This window comes from Natrix helvetica (assembly GCF_964273705.1).
Source record: "Natrix helvetica genome assembly, chromosome: 9".
Lineage (NCBI taxonomy): Eukaryota > Metazoa > Chordata > Lepidosauria > Squamata > Natricidae > Natrix > Natrix helvetica.
In genome coordinates, this window is record NC_138560.1 from 19,376,078 (window position 1) to 19,396,833 (window position 20,756).

General features: G+C 44.6%; 1 protein-coding gene across 2 annotated transcripts in view; it reads right to left on the reverse strand.

Annotated features, from left to right (window-relative positions):
* Nucleotides 1-20,756, reverse strand: part of DLGAP3 (DLG associated protein 3) — a gene marked incomplete at its 5' end in the record, with an annotated part of 57,337 nt that overhangs the window by 5,660 nt on the left and 30,921 nt on the right. For both annotated transcript variants that reach the window (XM_081961705.1, XM_081961704.1), the window contains 5 exons: nt 116-259; nt 1,341-1,432; nt 3,543-3,967; nt 9,658-9,743; nt 19,498-19,838. In XM_081961705.1, the coding sequence (XP_081817831.1) occupies nt 116-259; nt 1,341-1,432; nt 3,543-3,967; nt 9,658-9,743; nt 19,498-19,838 (1,088 nt within the window). The remainder of the gene's footprint in view (nt 1-115; nt 260-1,340; nt 1,433-3,542; nt 3,968-9,657; nt 9,744-19,497; nt 19,839-20,756) is intronic.

Below are 20,756 nucleotides of genomic sequence, written 5' to 3' on the forward strand. Positions count from 1 at the left end.
GGACAGAGATTTCGGAAGCAAACTTACTTTCATCAGACTAAACAAGAGCCAGTAGGATAGCAAAGAAATCTAGGCAAGGGGCTTTATCCCACCCCCCTTCCTCTTCTTTTTTTACCTTAGCCTCAATGGGCTTCCACCCGTTAGATTTGAGTTGCTGAAGTTCGGCAAACTTCATGCTGACATCCTCAATTGAGAGCTGCAGGAGATCCCAGAACCCAGCCAGATCCTGGAAAGTGGGCATGGGGAAAGCATTGGGATCCTGCCAGGAAGAAAAGGAAAAAAAGAAACATTTGGAGTTTGGTGGCAGAGTCAGATTTTAGTCTGCTGCAAGAGCAATTGCGTGATGTCATGGGCAAAAATATGAAGAGGGCATCCTTGAAGGTGAGATCAAAACTTTGCCTGTTTTTTAGTGTGGAGTATGGAACATCAATAGAGGGACACGGTGGCTCAGTGGCTCAGATGTTGAGCTTGTCGATCAGAAGGGAGGCAGTTCGGGAGCTCGAATCCCTAGAGCCGCCTAACGGAGTGAGCTCCTGTTACTTGTCTCAGCTTCTGCCAACCTAGCAGTTCGAAAGCATGTAAAAAATGCAAGTAGAAAAATAGGGACCACTTTTGGTGGGAAGGTAACAGCGTTCCGTGTTCCTTTGGCATTTCCCTGCCAGCCACATGACCATGGAGATGTCTTCGGACAGCACTGGCTCTTCGGCTTTGAAACGGAGATGAGCACCGCCCCCTAGAGTCAGGAACGACTAGCACGTATGTGCGAGGGGAACCTTTACCTTTACCTTTACGGAACATCAAAAGGATTAGTGTGGCTGATTTATTGACTTTTGGACCTCATCCTGTAGACTTTCGTGATCTGCTGGGAATTGAAGTTTAAGAGCGTCCAGCAGACAAGGCTTTGTCTGTTTCTGGTTCAGTATGGCACGTGGAATTTTCAATGACAACTTGGCATTTACTGTAAAATTACGCCCAGGGAAAACTAGCTGAACTCACAGGTAGGATGTACAAGTTTTACAACTCCCTCTTTTCTTCCAAAGTCTCCGACGGGGGCAGCACCAGACTGACCATTGTGTAGATTGAAACATAAGGAGGAACCCCAGGAATTCAGGGTTAGAGGTTAGAAATCAAACCAACCGATTTAGAAGAAATTTGTGGCAAGCTAATATTGCATTGTTGCCAAGGAAGCCCCTGGACATGACTGTGAACTCACCAGAAATGGAATTCTTGGAGAAAGCTGGACTTTTTTTTTTTTAACCAATCGAAATTTGGGAGGCACGTTAAGAAAGCCTATTTATGCATCACATAAATGTATATCGTATATCAAATGTTCCCCTCACCATATTTTGCTGGCAAAGTCGGTAGAACTGCTGGACTTTCTGGCTCATCAGAAGCTGGGCACTGCCAACCGCACTACGGATCTTCTCAAGAACTAGACAGGAACAAGATAAAAGCAAGAAAACCAATAGAAGCAGTCACAATTGGGATAAATTTGAAGCCTGCTCTGTACTTGATAGTTCCTTCCTCTGCATGACAAATCAGCTTACAAGAGCCTCCAACCTTGGCAACTTTATGACTTGTGGATTTCCTCTACCTGTCCTAACCAAAAGCCCTATCAATTGTGGAGCCGACCGGCAACAGGGAGCTGCAGCAATGGGATGAAAGAGCCACATGTGGCTCCAGAGCCACAGGTTGCTGGCCCCTGGTGTAGTATGTTGGCTTAGTTTAGTTAGTGAACTCAGTTCTACCCAACGTAGGAAAGGGGACAGCGTATCTGTACAAATGTGGTGGAATTGCACTTCCTACAACCAATAGTATTTCTCTCTCTCTCCCTCCTCCCCCTCTCTGTGCATCTGTGCATGAGAGCGAAGGCAGCATACAGTTTCAGTCATATAACCCAGTTGCCATCTTGACTTTTTTACTTTCTTTGTGATAGCCTTGTCTATGTCTCTCTCTTGGCTCATAGTTATGGTTTTTGAGTTTCTAGAAATAAGCATATAATCCATCCCTGAGATAAAGCAATAATGCTAATACTAACAATACCATCAAACAACGCCTGCCAATCCCAGGTCCTTGGGAAGAGCTCAAATGGTGGGTAAAATGCCAAATTGAGTCTAAACATCTGGCTGACTTGTAAGACCAACCATAATGATACATACGAAAGCTGTACCAAAATCTGCCATGCGTTTACTCCACCATGTTCAGCTTTCTACCTCAAGATACTGGAGAATATCTTAATTTCACTTGGAAGTGGTTTTGAGAAAACTGAATGTGGGAGAGAAGGCAATAGTTGCCACTGTTGTTTACCGGGACATATCTTTCCATCCCTCTGAAAACTCTGTGAGGTTCCATCATTCCCAACCAGACAAAGTTTCATGAAAGAGTTTCTCTTCCTTGGGACCGAATCAACGCGTGGAAAGCGAGAGAGATAGTGGCTCTCTGGAGAGTTGGTTCTACAAGTCAGATAGGACCTTCAAACACCTCCTTAACACAGATTGTCCTCAACTTACAATGGTAACTGAGCCCAGAATTATGGTCATAAGTTGTGCCAATTCCTAAGCGGGTGATCATATGACTGACTGGATTTTGCAACTTGTTTTGTGGTTGTTGTTAAGTGAATCACCATGGTCGCTAAGCAAACTCAGGGCCATTAAGTGAATGCCACAGTTGTTAAGCAAATCTATTGTCTGCAATGCAGGGTGAGTTGCTGCCAGTTTTACTACCGGTTCTCAACCTGCTTGCGCCCCAGATGTGCGCGTGCACTGTTCCATGTAAATTGTTCTTTGCGCATCCCCAGAACAATTGAGAGTGAATTGCACACGAGCAGTCACTAAAAACCAAAATGGTGGCAGTCCAGTGGTGGTGAGGGAACCGGTTCGGGGGCGTGGCAGGCCTGGGTCACTGCCGGTTCTGCAACCTAGGCCTGAATTTCACTACGGGTTCTGCCGAACTGGGCTGAACCAGCAGCCACCCACCTCTGCTGCAATGGGAGCATTTTGCTGAAATTTTGGTCAAATTGTTCTTAACTGCAGTCAAATGACTGCATGAGGTTGCCAATATTCATAAATATGAACCCAAGCACCCAAAATATGACCCCGTGACAACAGGGGGCACTTTGTCACCAGAACTTCAAACCCAGATCAACGATACCATTTTGGGGATCTGTCGTAAGTTCGAACGGTCCTTAAACGACTAGTTGTAATGTGAGGACAATCTGTAATTAAAGTCGACGAGGTCATTTTAAGAGGAATCTCTGGGTGTACTTTTCCCTTTCAAAAGTGTTTGGATAGCAACTTCTGCATAGCCCTCACCGATATTTTCTGTCATCTAAAAGCGACGTGAAATGCAGCACCTATTTATGGCTTTTGATTTATGGCTCTCAATGTGGGATGCTACTCATCGCAATCATCATTTTGCTTCTCTAGTTAGGTATTAATTTTCTTGTCCGAAATATGTTCCAGCCACAGAGCCCTACAGCTTGGCTGGTGCCCAGCGACAGGGCAGATGGAGCTGCCCAACCTCCTGGCCCCGGGGAGACTCACTCTCTTCCGGCAGATCGTAATCTTCCGCCTCCAGTTCCATCTGCTGGCACCAGCCTTCCATCTTTTCCACCTCGCCCTGCAATAACTTGATGAACCACTCGCCGTCCCGGTGGCAAGGCGACGCTCGGCCAGAATCTGGCAGGCTGCGGGAGCCTCGGTCCATCCAGGACTCCTGCCGGGGCACTTCCACCGTGTCGTATTGCATCTGGTAGTCCTCCCGGTAGGCCCACTGCCCTTGCGTGTGAACGGTTTTGTAGACCGAATATTGCCGCGTGGATTCAGGCTCGGAGGAGTGCCGCTGGAAGGAACGTCCAAACTGAAGGGCCTTGTCCTCAGTGGCCACAGCCAGGCCGGCCAAGCCTTCGAGCTCTAGGTCAGCCTGCACCCCTGCTGTCACGCTGTTGGACCGCTTGAACCGAGCACGCCTGAGATAAAGAGGAGAAAGGGTTAGATTTCCCTGTGTGATGCAATCTAGTAGGGGAGGTGGATTCTCAGGAGGGAGGGGCTGTGTTCCAGAAGAGTAAGAGGCAAAGCAGCCCAGATATTTTGTGTGAGAGGAAGAAGGTGAAGACAGACCCTCCCTAATAGTTCCCAAAGTATGTGGTAGATGCAGATAGTAGAGTTTTTAGCCTGGCAAGACTCTGTCTATAGGTGTGGGAACAATAAGAAACTTAATTTGGAACAATCATATGTCATTCTTGGTTCAGGGTGTGACACCCTGGTATTCCATAATGCAAAGCAATTCAATGGAGAGAGGGTTGACCCATCTAACTCAGTAGGTTCTACTTTGACCAAGAAGTTGAGCCATCTGGAACAACTCTTGTTTCCAATCCTATTGTACAAAACCTTCTCATATACATAGCTTTTGGAAACTGCATGTTATAAACTGAAGAGCCCTCTCCCAACAGAGGGGAAGAGATGCAACATCATCTGTCTCCAGTCTACAACTGTGAACTTTCAACAGTTCCACACCCATTGGTACCACTCAAGTGACCTTAACGTCTTGCTAAAAGAATGCAAATGACCAACTGTCTGCAAGGAGTGTAAATTCTTCCATTCCCCATCATTCAGTCAGAGCTGAAGAAGCTTCTTGTATGAGAAGTGAAACGTTTAAAAAACAACAACCCAACAGTCCAATTGCCTCTTGAAAAATCACCTTTGGGACCTGGATGTCTGAGAATCTCTATGGATATTTATGTTTAAATAGCATGTTTTAAAATTCTTTCTCAATCTTTGGAGGCCACAAAGGTTCCCTCTCCTCCCACATATGTGCTGACTCTAGGGGACGGTGCTCATCTCCATTTCAAAGCTGAAGAGCCAGCACTGTCCAAAGATGTCTCTGTGGTCATGTGGCCGGCATGACTAAACACCGAAGGAGCACGGAATGCTGTTACCTTCCCACCAAAGGTGGTCCCTATTTTTCTACTTGCATTTTTATGTGCTTTCAAACTGCTAGGTTGGCAGAAGCTGGGACAACTAACGGGAGCTCACTCTGTTACACGGTGCTAGGGAATCGAACCATCAAACTGCCGATCTTTCTGATTGACGAGCTCAGCATCTTAGCCACTGAGCCACCACGTCCCATTGGGGACCATAAAAACCTGGGGGGTGATTCAATGACATTACCAGAGAGAGTAAGGCTAGAAAGCTCAGCCCCTTTTTTGTGATTGGTGGTCAAAATATATTAGAGATGATGGGCATGCAAAATGGGGAGCCCTGGCATGGTTTTTTTTTTTAAAAAAAACATTATCTTGGAACACATCAGTTTTCTCTTGGAATGTGCTAATCTGTGCAATCTGGAGACCATTTGATGGTTCTAGATGTTCACTGACTGACAAAGGAAGTGGATTATGGTTTCCAGAGCTGCTTCATCTTTGAATCTGAATGATATGAACAGCTTTAACAGAGTTGGAAGGGACCTTGTAGGTCATCTAGTCCAACCCCCTGCCCAAGCAGGAGATCCTACACCATTTCTGACAGATGGCAGTCCAATATCTCCTTGAAAGTATCACGTGATGAAGCTCCCACAACTTCTGAAGGCAACTTCTGTTTCTTTGGTTGTTTGTTCTCATGGCCAGAACATTTCTCCTTATTTCTAGATTGAATCTCTCCTTGGTCAGTTTCCATCCATTGTTCCTTGTCTGGCCTTCAGGTGCCTTGGAAAATAGCTTGCCCCCCTCCTCTATGTGGCAGCTCCTCAAATATTGGAAGACTGCGATCATGTCTCCCTGGTCCTTCTCTTCTCTATACTAGCCATGCCCAGTTCCTGCAACCGTTCTTCATATATTTTAGTCTTTAGTCCTCTAATCATCCTCGTTGCTCTTCTCTGCATTTTTTTTCTAGAGTCTCAACATCTTTTTAATAGTGTGGGGGCCAAAACTGGATGCAGTACTCTAGGTGTGGTCTTACTAAGGCTTTATAGAGTGCTATTAGTACCTCCCTTGATCTTGATTGTATCCCTTTGCTAATGCAATTTAGGATTGCATTGGCTTTTTTGGCTGCCCCTGCACACTGCTGGCTCATATTTAGCTGGTTGTCCACTAAGACTCCAAGTTTCCTTTTCCAGCCAATCTAGTTCTACAACTGTATGAACTACTTTTGGGCCCAAGAATTAGAATATAAAGGTTAGTTGGGGAACTTTGGGAAAAAGTGTCTTTTGTATCCAGCGTGATAGCTGACGTCTCTTTCTGCAACCAAGTGGGAGCAAGAGTCAGAAAAGCCCTCAACAAGCAGGAACAAATTCCATGCCTTCTTGTTTGAGCACCAACCTCCCCTTGCGTTTCCTGGCCTGTTTCTATGGCAACCAGTGTTGGATGGATGCTAAAGGACCAGAGAGAGGGAGATGGAGTGCAACAGAGGACGTGCTGGCCAATTGCTCACGGGAAGAAGAAAAGGGATACCCAGCTATGTACTTCAAAACTCAAGGGTCTGTGTGGTGAATGGCAGGGATATCAGGTCTGACAGTCCCAAAAATATTATAAACCTGAGTTTCTGGCTTGAGTGCTTATTCTTATATTCTGGGTCAAGAATGCTCCCTTCCAGGGGTGGGTTGCTACACGCATTACTGCTGGTTCGGCGCGCAAAAAATTGTTTGCTCAGCGTGTGTGCGCATTTACACCTAAAAAGATCTGCGCATGAGCACAGCATTAGAAAAGGAAAAAATCACATTTTTGCAATGAAGATTGTTCTGCGCATGTGCAGAAAGAAAAATAAAGATGATGCCGCTAGCAATAGAACCGGTTCGGGGGCATGGCGGGCCAAGTTACTACCTACTCAGCTGAACTGGTCAGAACCGGTAGGAGCCTACCTCTGCTCCCTTCCAGTACTCAGACTGATGAGTCCCTACTCATTCCCATGCTACACAGGTAGTCCTTGACTTACAACCGTTCATTTACTTCGAAGTTACAACGGCATTGAAAGAAGTGACTTACGATTGTTTTTCACACTTACAACCATTGCCACATTCCCATGGTCATGGGATCAAAATTCAGATGCTCGGCAACTGACTCATATTTATGACGGTTGCAGCATCTAAGGGTCATGTGATCACCTTTTGCGACCTTCTGACAATGCAAAGTCAATGGGGAAGCCAGATTCCCTTAACAACCGTGTTAGTAACTTAACAACTGCAAGTGATTCATTTAACAACTGTGGTAAGACAGGTCGTCAAATGGGGTCAAGCTCATTTAGCAACTGTCTCGCTTAACAATAAAAATCTTGGGCTCATTATGGTCGTAAGTCGAGGACTACCTCTATTAGGTTGTCCCAAGCCTGTATGTAGTGGTCTTGTATAAGCCACTATGATATCCCATCTATCATTTTCATGGTTGCTTTTCATGGTTTCTTTCCATAAGAAATTGGGAACCAGAGTTTTTCAAATGAATACAAGTTTCTTCCATGCTATCTGTAAACCATCTGTACCATCTGCTAAGCAATGCGGGCGGGCGGTGCCCAGGAGTAGGGCCTTCTCTGTGATGGGCCCAACCCTCTGGAACGACCTCCCCCCCCGATATTAGAACTACTGCTGATCTCCGCTCCTTCCGTAAGAAACTCAAGACCCACTTGTTCCAATTAGCTGGCCTGGCCCAATTGCAATTATAAGTATAAGTATAATCTAATCCTGACCTTCCTGGATGGCATTTTAAATTTTTAAATTTTGGGGTATTTTAATTGGTTTTAAATTGGTTTTAATTATCAGTTAGTTTATGGTTACTGTACAGACTGTGTGCTTAAGTTGTTTTGTCTGGGGTTTTGTGCTTTGTTTTGTTGTCTATTATATATTTATTGTCTGTACAACGCCCCGAGTCCCTTCGGGGAGAGGGGGCAGTTTATAAATTTAATAAACTAAACTAAACTAAACTAAACTAAACAAGAATCTGAGCTACTATATGGTCAAGACAAATTGCTGGTAGGTAAGAGTCAACAACATTCAAGGGGGACTGGACTTAGATTTCTTGTGGGCAAGAAGGGACTCCAAACTGATGACATACTTGACCCCTCCCTTCAGCCCAGCTGGTTGTCTCCTACAGTGGCATTATCATAAGAAAAGATGTTGAGAGTCTAGAAAGAGTGTAGAGAAGAGCAACAAAGATGATTAGGGCACTGGAGGCCAAAACATATGAAAAACAGTTGCAGGACCTGGGTATACCTCATTTAATGAAAAGAAGGTCTAGGGGAGACATGATAGCAGCCTTCCGATATCTCAGGGGCTGCCACAAAGAAGAGGGAGTCAGCTATTCTCCAAAGCACCTGAGGGCAGGACAAGAAGCAATGGAGGGAAACCAATCAAGGAGAGAAGCAACTTAGAACTGAGGAAAAATTTCCTGACAGTGAGAACAATTAATCAGTTGAATGACTTGCTCCATAAGCTGTGGTTCTCCACCACTGGAGATTTGCAAGAAGACATTAGATAGCCATTTGTTTGGAATGGAATAGGATTTTCTGCCTGAACAGGAGATTGGACTAGAAGACCTCCAAAGTCCCTTCCAATTCTGTTATGCTGTTATTTCTGCCTTCCCACAGATGCTCATGACCCTCGGTCTACCAGACATGTTGCATTTGGGGATAATGGGAGTTGAAGTCCAACAGATCCAAATCACTCCAAAATCGGAAGGCCAAACTCAGTCCAACGGAAGTTCCTAGTGTTCATGGCAGCTGGATGAAACTCCCTAAATGCAGGGTATGTACACAGGTAGTTTTCACTTAATGATGGTAATTGGGACTGGAATTTCCATCATTGAGTGATGCAGTTGTAAACATCACATACTTTGCTGCTTAGCGATGGAAACTCTGGCATGTATGGTTGCCATCATTAGGTCATTAAGTGAAGATCTCACACGGGTGGTCATTTGTGACTTCCTGCTGGCTTCCCATTGGTTTTGCTTGTAGGAAGCCAAGATCGCAAATGGTGAACACACGATGCCGTGAGTGATGTAAGTATGAGGACCAGTCATTAAATATCACTCATTCAGCACTGCCTTCATTCAAGCAGTCATTGAATGAGTGGTTGTTTAGTGAGGGCTACGTGCCACTTGATTTAATTTAATTAAAGACTACTTGTCAGCTGACTCTCTAGTCAAGGATTTGTTCTTTCACATCAAACATTAGCGTCGTTGTGGCCCGCCAGCAGAGCTGGTGGCAGATTCAGACAGTGAGGTGGTTGGGGAGGAACATGGGCCAGTCCTGGAGTCTGATGAGTGCTCTGTGTCGGAGGCAGAGATGGGACATGTTCAGGTTTGGGCACTCAGTGCCAAAATGGTTCGCCATCACTGGACTATAGCAATGTTTCTCAACCTTGGCAACTTGAAGATGGGTGGACTTCAACTCCCAGAATTCCCCAGCCGGGGAATTCTGGGAGTTGAAGTCCACCCATCTTCAAGTTTCCAAGGTTGAGAAACTCTGGATTATAACTCTTCTTGCTGGAGTCTCTCTAGAAATTTTGCCTTTGCCTGATCTGGGGGGAGACGATACAGCTGACAAGTTTTTGCATGAATGCAGGAGACTGGTGGCTTGATGTGTGTGCTTGTGTGTGCGTGTGTGTGTGAGCCTGCCTGCCTGTGTACGTGTGTGAGGGGAAGAGACTCAGGCGCCGAGATGCCTGCTTAACCAGCCATACCGTTTATCTTCTTCCACTTGAACACCGATGGAGTGGAACTCTCGACAGCTTCGGCTTTCGGTGTCAGAATCGGAGATGGTTTCCACCTTTTAAGGAAGGGAAAGAAGACAGCAAGAAGGAAAGAAAGAAGTTGATTAATGGATCCGGAAGGAAAAAGCTAATTAGCGGAACGGAGGAGAGGCGGGTAGCTGCTTAATACAAAAGAAAGTTTATTGATAGAACCAAAAAAGAGAGAAAAGGAATTGAAACTCAGTAACAAAACAATAATCCTGATAGTCTTCCACTTACGATCATAATTAGGATGAGAATTTCTGTTGCTAAGCAAGGCAGTGCAGCGGTGAGTTTCAGCATGCATTACTGCCAGTTTGCTCGTGCGCGCCTATGCTGGATGCATGCTACATGCACACGCACAGTTCAATGGAAACTGTTCTGCGCAGACACAGGACTCAAAAAAAAAAAGATGGCGGCGGTGATGGGGGTGACCGGGGAACCAGTTTGGGGGCGTGACCATCCTGGGTCGCTGCCGCTTCTGCAACCCAGGCTGGCATACCATTACCGGTTTGGCCAAACTGATCCAAACCGGTAGGAACCCACTTCTGAGACAGTGTTTAAGTAAGTCACAACCAATTTTAAGATCTTTTGTGTCACGGTTGTTAAGCATGGTTGTTAAGTGAGTCACATGGTCATTAAGCGATTCTGACACCCCCCTTGACTTTGCTTGTCGGAAGCCAGCTGGGAAGGTTGTTAACGGTGATCACATGACCCCAGGGTACTGCAACCATGTTACCATAAAGGCAGGGGTGGGTTCCTGCCAGTTCTAACCTCTTCTATAGAAGAGGTTGCACAAATCTACAGTGCCATTTAGAACCGGTTCCAGCTCCCTCCCCCCGCCCGTCCGCACATCATCAAGATGAAGAGTGAGAGGAGGAATTCTGGGAGTTGAAGATCACAAGTCTTAAAGCTGTCAAGTTTGAACACCCCTGGGTTTTTTTTTTCTAAAGGGTTAGGGGTGCAAGGCTCTTGTAACTTGACAGCTTTAAGACTTGCGTGCTTCAAATGCCAGAGTTGTTGAGCAAGAGCTTTGTTAAGTGAGTTTCACCACATTTTACAAGTTGGCCATGCCCACCCAGTCACATGGCTGGCAAGCCACTCCCACCTGGTCACATGGCCAGCAAGCCACTCCCACAAAGCAGGCCACACCTACAGAAGAGGTTCTAAAATCTTTTGAAACCCACCACTGCATAAAGGTAAAGATAAAGGTTCCCCTTTCACATATGTGCTAGTCATTCCCGACTCTAGGTGGCGGTGCTAATCTCCGTTTCAAAGCCGAAGAGCCAGCACTATCTGAAGATGTCTCCATGGTCATGTGGCCGGCGTAACTAAATGCCAAAGATGCACGGAACGCTGTGACCTTCCCACCAAAGGTGGTCCCTATATTTCTACTTGCATTTTTTACTTGCTTTCAAACTGCTAGGTTGGCAGAAGCTGGGACAAGTAACGGGAGCTCACTCCTTTACGAGGCGCTAGGGATTTGAACCGCCAAACTGCTGACCTTTCCAATCAACAGGCTCAGTCACCGCGTCCCCCATGTTACCATACATGTTACTATACAATGGTACTTCTAGAGAGACTCAAGCAAGACCATACCGGTTACCATACAACCATGTTACCATTCAGGATGGCCAAGTGCTCAAATTTTGATCATGTGACCATGGGGATATTGTAACGGTTATAAGTGCCTAACTAACATCTCACTTAACAACAGAAATTTTGGGCTCAATTGCAGTCGTAAGTCGAGGACTACCTATATTTATTGAACCATTATCCTGTTCAGTGGTTTGTTTTCCCTATTATCTTTTAATCCGCCGTCAAACAAAATAAAACGATCACTGCATAAATACAGCCACTGCATGGTGTGTGAACCTGGCTAATAGTTAGGTTTTTCACAACATGGACCATAAAGTGCCCGACCTCCATTTTAGCCTGATGTGCAAACACACTTGTTATCGCACAATTTATGTGCACATGAAGAGCTTTGTGTATTTTTATTTATTACAGAGCTTCCTTCAAAGCAGCAGGAAGCAAAATACTGTACTGTAATCCCACAAGGCTGCTAGATCTGTGGAAGACGCTCGGTCCATTTTGGGAAGAGCAACTCCAATGGGGTTACCGAAGGCTACCTGTGGCCATTGGGTCATAAGTTCACTCCTGTTTGCAAAAACAGAGGCCTGGTGAAGAAGCGGGCAGCTCCCCATGCCAGGAAAAGCTTTAATTGCCCAAACCTCCACCTCCAACAGCAACCATTGGGTTGCTCTTAATGCAACTGGCACTGGACGAGTTTAAAAGCAAAACAAAGCATCAAGTTGGAAACTCTAAAAGCTTGCAATTTGGAGCAGGTCCTGGGGAGGGCTGGCACTGAAATAGTAAATAAGATTTTTCAAACTCTCTAAACGGCATGCAAAGTATTGGCGTCTTCTGCAGAACACAACCCTGGATGGCCGCGTCTTTGAAAGACTGGCACTGCAGCTTAATTGATTCATTGGTGTCAGCTTGGAGTGGTTTGTTAAGTGCTGTCCCCACCGCTTCTGACGCTTTGACCTTGTCAAAACCAACTGCACACCATGAAGTTGGATCAGACACTTCCTTTCCGCTTGTTTGCCCCCTCGGCTGAACCGCTTGGATACCCTTGTCTAAACTTCATTGAAACCTCTCCTGGCAACACCTGGATGGATGCTAAGTGACAAAGCCTGCTAATGAAGGAGACGGCAGGGCAGGTGGCAGAAACGCACATTTAGAAGATGAATAAAAATGAGGGACGGTCCAAAGCGGGGTAGCTCTGGAAGGAGGAGGAGGGGGTGGTGTTCAGAGAAGGGAGGACAATGGTTGCCGCTGCGCAATTACAGTCTGGTCTCCTTTTCATATGCAAAGTGATAGACAGACTGAGGATGGAGAAAGATAGATAAATAGATGGTAGGTATAGATAGGTGATAGAGATAGATAGAGAGGAGATTGTTGTTGATGGATAGATAGAGATAGATGATCAATGATAGATGATAGGTGATCGATGATCGATGATAGATGATCGATGATAGATATATATGTGTATGTATGTATGTATGTATGTATGTATGTATGTATGTATATATGTATGTATGTATTACTTTACTTCATTGTCATTGTACGTATATACACAGTTTACACATAACATCCAGAGACCAGGCCCAACACACATGACAATCCCCAAACCAAAAAATTCCCCTCCCCTCAACCACCCAAGCATCCACACAACAGACCAAGTAGTGCTGTCGAATAGCTCACTGATGGTGGCCCTTTAGTTCATTGTTGAATGCAATTATAGCTCTGGGATAAAAACTATTCAGAATACATGTGGTCCGAGTTTTAATTGTTCTGTATCTTCTGCCAGAAGGCAACAGTCCAAAAAGATTGTAAGCAGAATGGGAAGAGTCTCTGAGAATGTTGTATGTATGTATGTATGCATGCATGCATGTATGTATGTATGTATGTATGTATGTAGACAGACAGACAGACAGACAGACAGACAGACAGACAGAGACAGATAGAAGAGATGATAGCTAGCTAGGTAGTTAGGTAGCTAGCTAGAGATAGATGGATGATAAATAGATAGGAGATAAATGATAATAGCTAGATAGATGATAGTGACAGCTAGATGATAGCTAGATAGATAGACAGAAGATGATAGATAGATAGATAGATAGATAGATAGATAGATAGATAGATAGATGATAGTGATAGATGATGGGATGAGATACTTCATAACTAATAACAATGGAAACCTATAGCTAGTAATATCAGTAATATCAGTATTATCTCGTGAAGTTAGAATCATAGGGCTCGAAGGGACCTCAGAGGTCTTCTAGTCCAATCTCTTGCTCAAGGCAGAAGGCCTTATATACCATCCTGGATAAATGATAATTCAGTCTCTTGAAAACTTCCAGTGATGTTTCTGGACAACTTCTCGAGGCAAGCGATTCCATTGATTAATGGCTCTCACTGTCAGAAAATTTCTCCTTACTTCTAGGTCGGATCTCTCTTTAATGATCTTCCACCCCTTACTTCTTGTCCTGCCCCCTGAAGCAGGGGTGAAATGCTCTGAAGTCTTCTACTGGTTCACTTTGCGTGTGCATGCACAGCACCGTTCACCCGAACCGGTAGCATTTTTTTACTACCGGTTTGGGCGAATGGGTTCGGACGAGTAGCATTTCACCCCTGCCCTGAAGTCTTAAGTGAATGAGTCAATCCCCTCTTCTTTGTGACTGCTTGTCTTGTTGTGCATTCATGCAGCTATTCAAACTGCTATTTTAATGATGATTCCACACAACGCAACTAGTCTTCAACTTACAACCATTTCTTTAGTGTCTGTTCAATGTTAGAACGGGGACTTACACTTATGGCAGTCCCTGCATCCCTACAGTCACATGATTAAAATTTGGGTTTATGTGTTTATGATGATTGCAGCATCCTGGGATCACACGATCGCCATTTGTGAGCTTCCTAGCCAGCTTCTGACAAGCAAAGTCAATGGGAGAAGCCTGATTTACTTAACGACTGTGTGATTCACTTAATAACACCAATGATTCTCTGAACAACCATGGCAAAAATGTTTGTGAAATTGGGCATGACTTACTTAACTAGGGTTGGGCTGCTGGGAGTTCACAGGGGTTTGGAAGAACCTCTAGCTAAGAGTCTGTGCAGTTCGGAGAACACCCAAATCTCACTCCTGGCTGGCCTCTCCCCTCTCAGCAGTCCCCACACAGCCCATTTTGGATGCAGCTAAGTTCAGGGTGCGCGTGGAGTCTCGGGGAGGGTGAAAAACAAGCCTACCAGAAGTTTCCATCCTCCATTGGGCCTCCCATCCAGAGTTTTGAGGAAAGTCTCTGGAGCCCGGGGAGGCCATGATATAGGAGGCCAACTAGACCACGGTCACCATGGCAATGCCCACCCATCAACCGGGCAGAGAGCCACTTGCTAGTTCTTCTAGTCCAACCCCCTCAAGCCAAGATACAATTTCATACAAATGGTTCTCCAGTTGCTTCTTAAAGACTTCCAGTAGTGGAACACCTACAATTTCTGAAGGCAAACCGTTCTACTGGTTCATTGTTCTCACTCTCAGGACGTTTCTCCTTAGTTCTAGGTAGCTTCCCCTCTTGACTTAGTTTCAGTTATTTGCATGCCCAAACGAATGGGAGCTTAGTGGGATGGCCCAGTTCACCCAATCTGCTAAGACATTGTCTTCCATCCTACAAGAATCACAAACGGGAACCACTGAGCCCCATTTTCCTTGCAAGTGAGTTCCATCTTTGTTGCTAGCGGCATCCACCCTGAAAATGTAAAGGGGCTTGAAAAGGATAATCAATAAATGCTTTTGTCATTTTTCTTTGGCACCAGAATAAATTAGATGAGGATTAAGGAGAAGAAGGGGAGAGGATTATATTTGATTAAGTGTATATTTAGTCAGAAAAATACCAGGAAAGAAAAAATCCCCAAAGGAGTTTTAAAAGTCTAAAGATTGCTTAGGGTGCTCAAACTCCTCCCCCTCCCCGATTTTAAGGCCTCTTGGTTTTCATTTCTGGCATTTAAAATTCATTTGTTAGTTTGAGGGTCAACAAAAAAAGAAAGATGGTGGGAACATTCAATTTTTATTGAAATGTTCTTGGCTGATTAGCATTCCAGGGAATGGCCATGTAAGTCTGTGTTAGAGGTGGTACTCAGCCGGTTCTCTCCGGTTCGGGCAAACCAGTAGTGGCAGCTGCGGGAGCAGTGGTGGGATTCAGCCAGTTCGCACCTATTTGGGAGAACCGGTTGCTAACTTTCTAAGCAGTTCCCCCCCATCAAGGCTGCTTCAATTATAGACATGCTTCCTATGTAACTTTCTCCTGATCCTAAAGTATCAGGTACCGATGCCGCTGTAGATACTGTGGGGTCCTTGGTGCTCTCTGAGCTTGGTGGTTCTCTTTGAAATGCACTGATGATGTTACCAACCATGTTTCCCCGAAAATAAGACAGGGTCTTATTTTTGGAGAAATATGGTAGGTAACATCATCTTAAGACAGGGTCTTATTTTTGGAGAAATATGGTAGGTAACATCATCTTAAGATAGGGTCTTATTTTCTTTTGACCCCCAAAACAAGTGCTTGGTCTTATTATTCTTGAGGTGCAGGAGACCCCTTAACCTCGACCTGCAGATCAGCTGATCCAGAGAGAGCTGGACGTTTTGTCTCTGTTTCTGGCACACTCTTGCCAGCCTTAATGTCACTGGGCCTGCCACTCTTTTTGCATGCAGAAGGGGCGCGGTAGCTAGGGTTTGCGGGAGAGGCCTCCGCGAGGCCATTCCGTGTGGATGGCAGGTGCATGTGGGGCATATGGAGCATGTTCTCCCCCTTCCCCCCAGAAAATGGCAGGGACCGGCTGCGCATGCATTTAAATATTTTAGGGGAGGGCTTATTTTCAGGGGAGTGCTTATTTTAGTGCATGTGCTCAAAAGCCCGATTGGGCTTATTATTCAGGGAGGTCTTATTTTCAGGGAAACAGGGTAGTTTGGTAATGAAAATATATCTGCAAGAAAGCCAGCAAGCCCAGGGAACACCAAGGACCCCACAGTTCAACCCTGAGCTACAAATATTCTGTTCTGTCAGTACACTTTATGTACACTTTCAAGAAGAGCCCACATGGGTCAGCCCAAAAGGCTCTGCACCCTCCACCATTCTGTTCCTTTGCAGGCCTTCTGGGTCCTTCTGGAATATCTAAAGTAAGACCTGAAGGCCTTAGAAACATCACATCTGAGAGGAGGCCAGGTGGGAAAAAGATGAAATGTGTTGTGACAACATGACGCCGTCCCCCCTGACTTGCATACCGAGATGCGACATGAAAGCCTTTTGTGTTGGGATGCCACAATGCACATGACATCCTTTTTGCTTCATTGCAGATTGTGCCCCATACATATGAACTGTAAAGGTAACAGTTTCCCCTGTTCAGTCATGAAGGACTCTAGGGGACGGTGCTCATCTCCATTTCCTAGCTGACAGAGCCAGCCAGTGGTCGGATTCAGCCAGTTCGCACCTCTTCGGGAGAACCGGTAGTGGCAGCTGCAGGAGCAGTGGTGGGATTCAGCCGGTTCACACCTCTTTGGGAGAACCGGTTGTTAACTTTCTAAGCAGTTCGGAGAACCGGTTGTTGGGAGAAATCTCCTTTTGTTTTTTCCCACTTTCCAGGGCTAATCGTGTAAGGAAGGCAGGAAGGAAACATTCTGGTGTTGTTTCTAGCCTAATCTTTATTGCCCTGTTTACAGAAACTGCCTCTCCGGTTAACCCTTATTACATTACAACAGCTAAGGAGAGGTGCCCATTGATGTGAGTGATGTTGAGTTGGCCACGCCCACCTGGTCACATGATCACTGAGCCACGCTCACCCAGCTGGTCATTAGGGCAGAGAACTGGTTTTTAAATTATTTGAATCCTGAATATGGTCCGAATATGCTTCTATGGTCATGTGGCTGGCATGACTATATGCCCAGCTACACGGAACATTGTAACTTTCCCACCGAGGTGGTACCTATTTATCTACTTGTATTTCCATGCTTTCGAACTGCTAGGTGGGCAGGAGCTGGGGCAACTAACAGGAGCTCACTCCATCATGCAGGGTTTGGGTCTCAAACCTGGGCTGTCAGCTTTGCAGCTGACAAACTCAGTGTCTTTAATTTCTTAGCTATCATACCCCCACAGTTATGAACAGTACTGTCTTCTCAAGTGGGATCCTTGACTTAGTTTGCCTCTGGCTACCCGGGTTCAAATCCAATTTCAACTGAGATTCAAATGTACTCCGTCATCTTCTCTCTTCAGCCATCACACAGAGCAAAGGTATTGTTTGGTGGAATAACTTAGCCTGACAACAATGAGCACCAAATCCTTGATGTTGAAGGGCCATGCGGTACTTTGGTTCTGAAGAAAAAACACAGCTTTGGGCTGTGGATGCCATACCCAGCTGCATTTCTTTAAACCATGGAAAACTTTCCCCAGGATCACCCTGAAACAGCTGATGATCGGGAGGTGCACTTAAACTGAAAGTGAAACTTGCTGTTTGCTCCACGAGGCAAATTGCTGGGAGGCAGAAGCAGATTTCTCCCCCTTGTTTTCCTCCCCAAAAGCTAAGTGCGTCTTATACTTTGGAGCATCTTATACTCCGAAAAATACGGTAGCTGCTTTAAGAAGTTTCAAACGGATGCTATGCAAGGACTCAGGTTCAGGCTCCGGAGCACCCTTTGCCTTCAAAATCAAAGTGCTGCTTAGCATAACCTACAGATTCTTTGAAGCAGCAGCTTATCAGCAAAACCAGCTTACCAGGTCCAGTTGGCAGCCTGGTTTCCTCAGAGGAAAAATGTCAGCAAGCTACACAAATGTTTATTCAATCAGCTACAAATCCCTTTGATTTTTATTTTTTATTTTAAGATCTTTAGATTTGCAACTTTTGGGAGTCTTCTTGGAGAATGCCCTGCCTCCTGGAGGAACTGAACTGGACTAGTGTTCAGGAGTTGGATGGGAGAAAACATATTGTGTTTTCCAGGCACCTGTACAATGTGAACTCTTGTATCCCTACAGTTTGGCAAGCATGGTTGCCTCAGAGGGGGTCATGTTTGAGAAACAAAGGAAAGAACAACAACAGCAGCCACCAATGGACTTGATTAAAAGTGTAATATAAACACAGCCAAGCTGTCTTCTAGCACACTCGTATCATTTCCACGTTAGTGATTTATAGCTTCTTCTTGAGCCGCACAGTTTTCATTATCCCAGAATAAAAGTAGTGTAGACAGGCTTCATCTCACTTCAACAGTGGATGGTTCATGCTGTGAAGATACTGTAAGTCAGTAGCACAGAAATGAAGCTAGAGACTGGAAACACTCTTTGGTGTCTCCGTAATATCTTGTTGCTTTCTTTGCAGATCACATTTCACTGGTAGAAATCAGATTCTAGCATTGCACCTTTAAGCTTGAAGGCAATTTCATTTTTATGAGGATGTGAGATGGATGGAAGAACTCTCTTAGTCCAAATTTTATGGATCTTCTAAAGAAAATTCAATTTACTCAAGATTCACTCAACATTCCCCCCCCCTTTTTTTTTTTGCTGTTTGCCTTGCAAATGTGACTGAGGAAGCTAAAACTTCACAAAGAGTACCTCAAAAACCACCAAAGAGTTGAGTAGAATGGAACAGAACAGAACAGAATAGATATAGAGATATCTCATCAAAGTATTTAGTCTCTAGAAGACTCATGACTTGCATAGAATAGAGTAGAATAGTAGAAAATGTAGAGTAGAGTAGAACAGAACAGAACAGAATAGAACAGAATGTAGAATAGAGTAGGACAGAACAGAATGGAATAGAAGAGAAGAGAATACTTTATATGGCCAAGTGTAATTAGACACACAAGGAATTTGTCTCTGGTGCAGAAGCTCCTGTTTTCTTTCAAAGCAACACAACAACAACAACAACAACAACAACCCTACTTGGGACAGCTTATATCCTCTGATGTTATCTTAACAGTTCTTAAGTCCTTGGTTAGGACTCGAGCTGTTGAGCTACCAACCAGCCCCAAAGGCTGTGAATCTCACTAAAAATTAACCAAATAACAACAACAACAACAATCCTCATAACAATACTAATAAGAGGAGAGTAAAGAAGATACTACATTTCTGATGGTCAATGATTACGACAGAAGTAAAGTAAGAGGCTGGTCACAAGCAGTGTTTTTTGAACTGGCCCCAGCCAAGATACAGCTTCCCTCCAGCATTGAAGCCATCCCAGACCTACCTGAACACCGATAGATGGACGCCATTTCCTCTGGCGAGCCAAACTTCTTAGCTCTTCCCGCCCTGGAATCGTCCTGATGATAAGGGTGGAAGGTTTGGGGGAAGTCCGGGGTTGGACCGAAGGCAAATCCAGAGACATGGCAGTGATCTTGGTGCTTTCTAAACTCTCAGAAGAGTTGCAGTGCTTGGTGGCCTCTTTGGCCCAGGATGGACTTCGGTTAACCTCTCTGGGCAGGAAACTGTCATGGGTAGATTCGGTGCTGCTTTGGGCTGTAACAGCAATGAGGGGCTTGGCTTTGATTCCTGAAGGGAGGGCTGATGGAGCTTTCTGGTAACTAAAAGCTATATGGAGATTGGGGGTGGGTGGGGTAGGGAAGAGAAAGAAAAGCAAAATGGAACAGTTAAAAAGGATGCTACACTTTACAGGTTTTCTTTATATGCAGTTGACATAGTCAATTTAACATTTCTATCCCAAGGGCAGAAACTATGGATGGCATTATTGATGGCATTTTGCACCGGCAAGATTGGTTAAAATGTAGAGATAGCTGTGCCAAATGTTGGAAGTGTAAGCAACCACTAGGTTCACGCTATCATATGTGGTGGACTTGCCCAAAAGCTAAAAAATATTGGACGAAAATACATACTTGGTTGGAAAAAATGATAAAGCAGCATATTGACTTGAAACTTGAGATATTTTTGTTGGGCATTCTACTGGAAAAATATGATAAAAAGACTATATATCTGGTGTTACATGTACTAACTGCAGCTAGAATTGTATTTGTGCAACAATGGAAAAATGATGAGATTCCGTCAGATGAGAATATCATTAAGAAAATGCTAGAATGCGCAGAAATGGACAGATTAAAGCTTATTATTAAGGATAAAGAAGAAAATGAATTTTTTTTTGATGTGGGATGTTTTTTTTACCAATAGTTAGACAATAGAAACAGAGGTTAGAAAGGAGGAGATACAAAAAAGAGGAAATGTTAACGTGGACATAATTTGATGTTGAAGATGTTGTGTATTATTGTAATTATATTGATATATAGTTACTGTATATTATTAATAATATTGTGTTGAATATAATAACAAATATGTGGATTATGACTGTTAACTGTACCCAGATCACACACTGTTTGGTGGAAATGGAAAGTAATATAAATAAAGCATTAAAAAAAGGATGCTACACTTTAATTAGCATATCCTAGGCTACATCCAGGGCATCACAACTTTCTTGTCCAAAGGCTGCCTGGTTTGGTA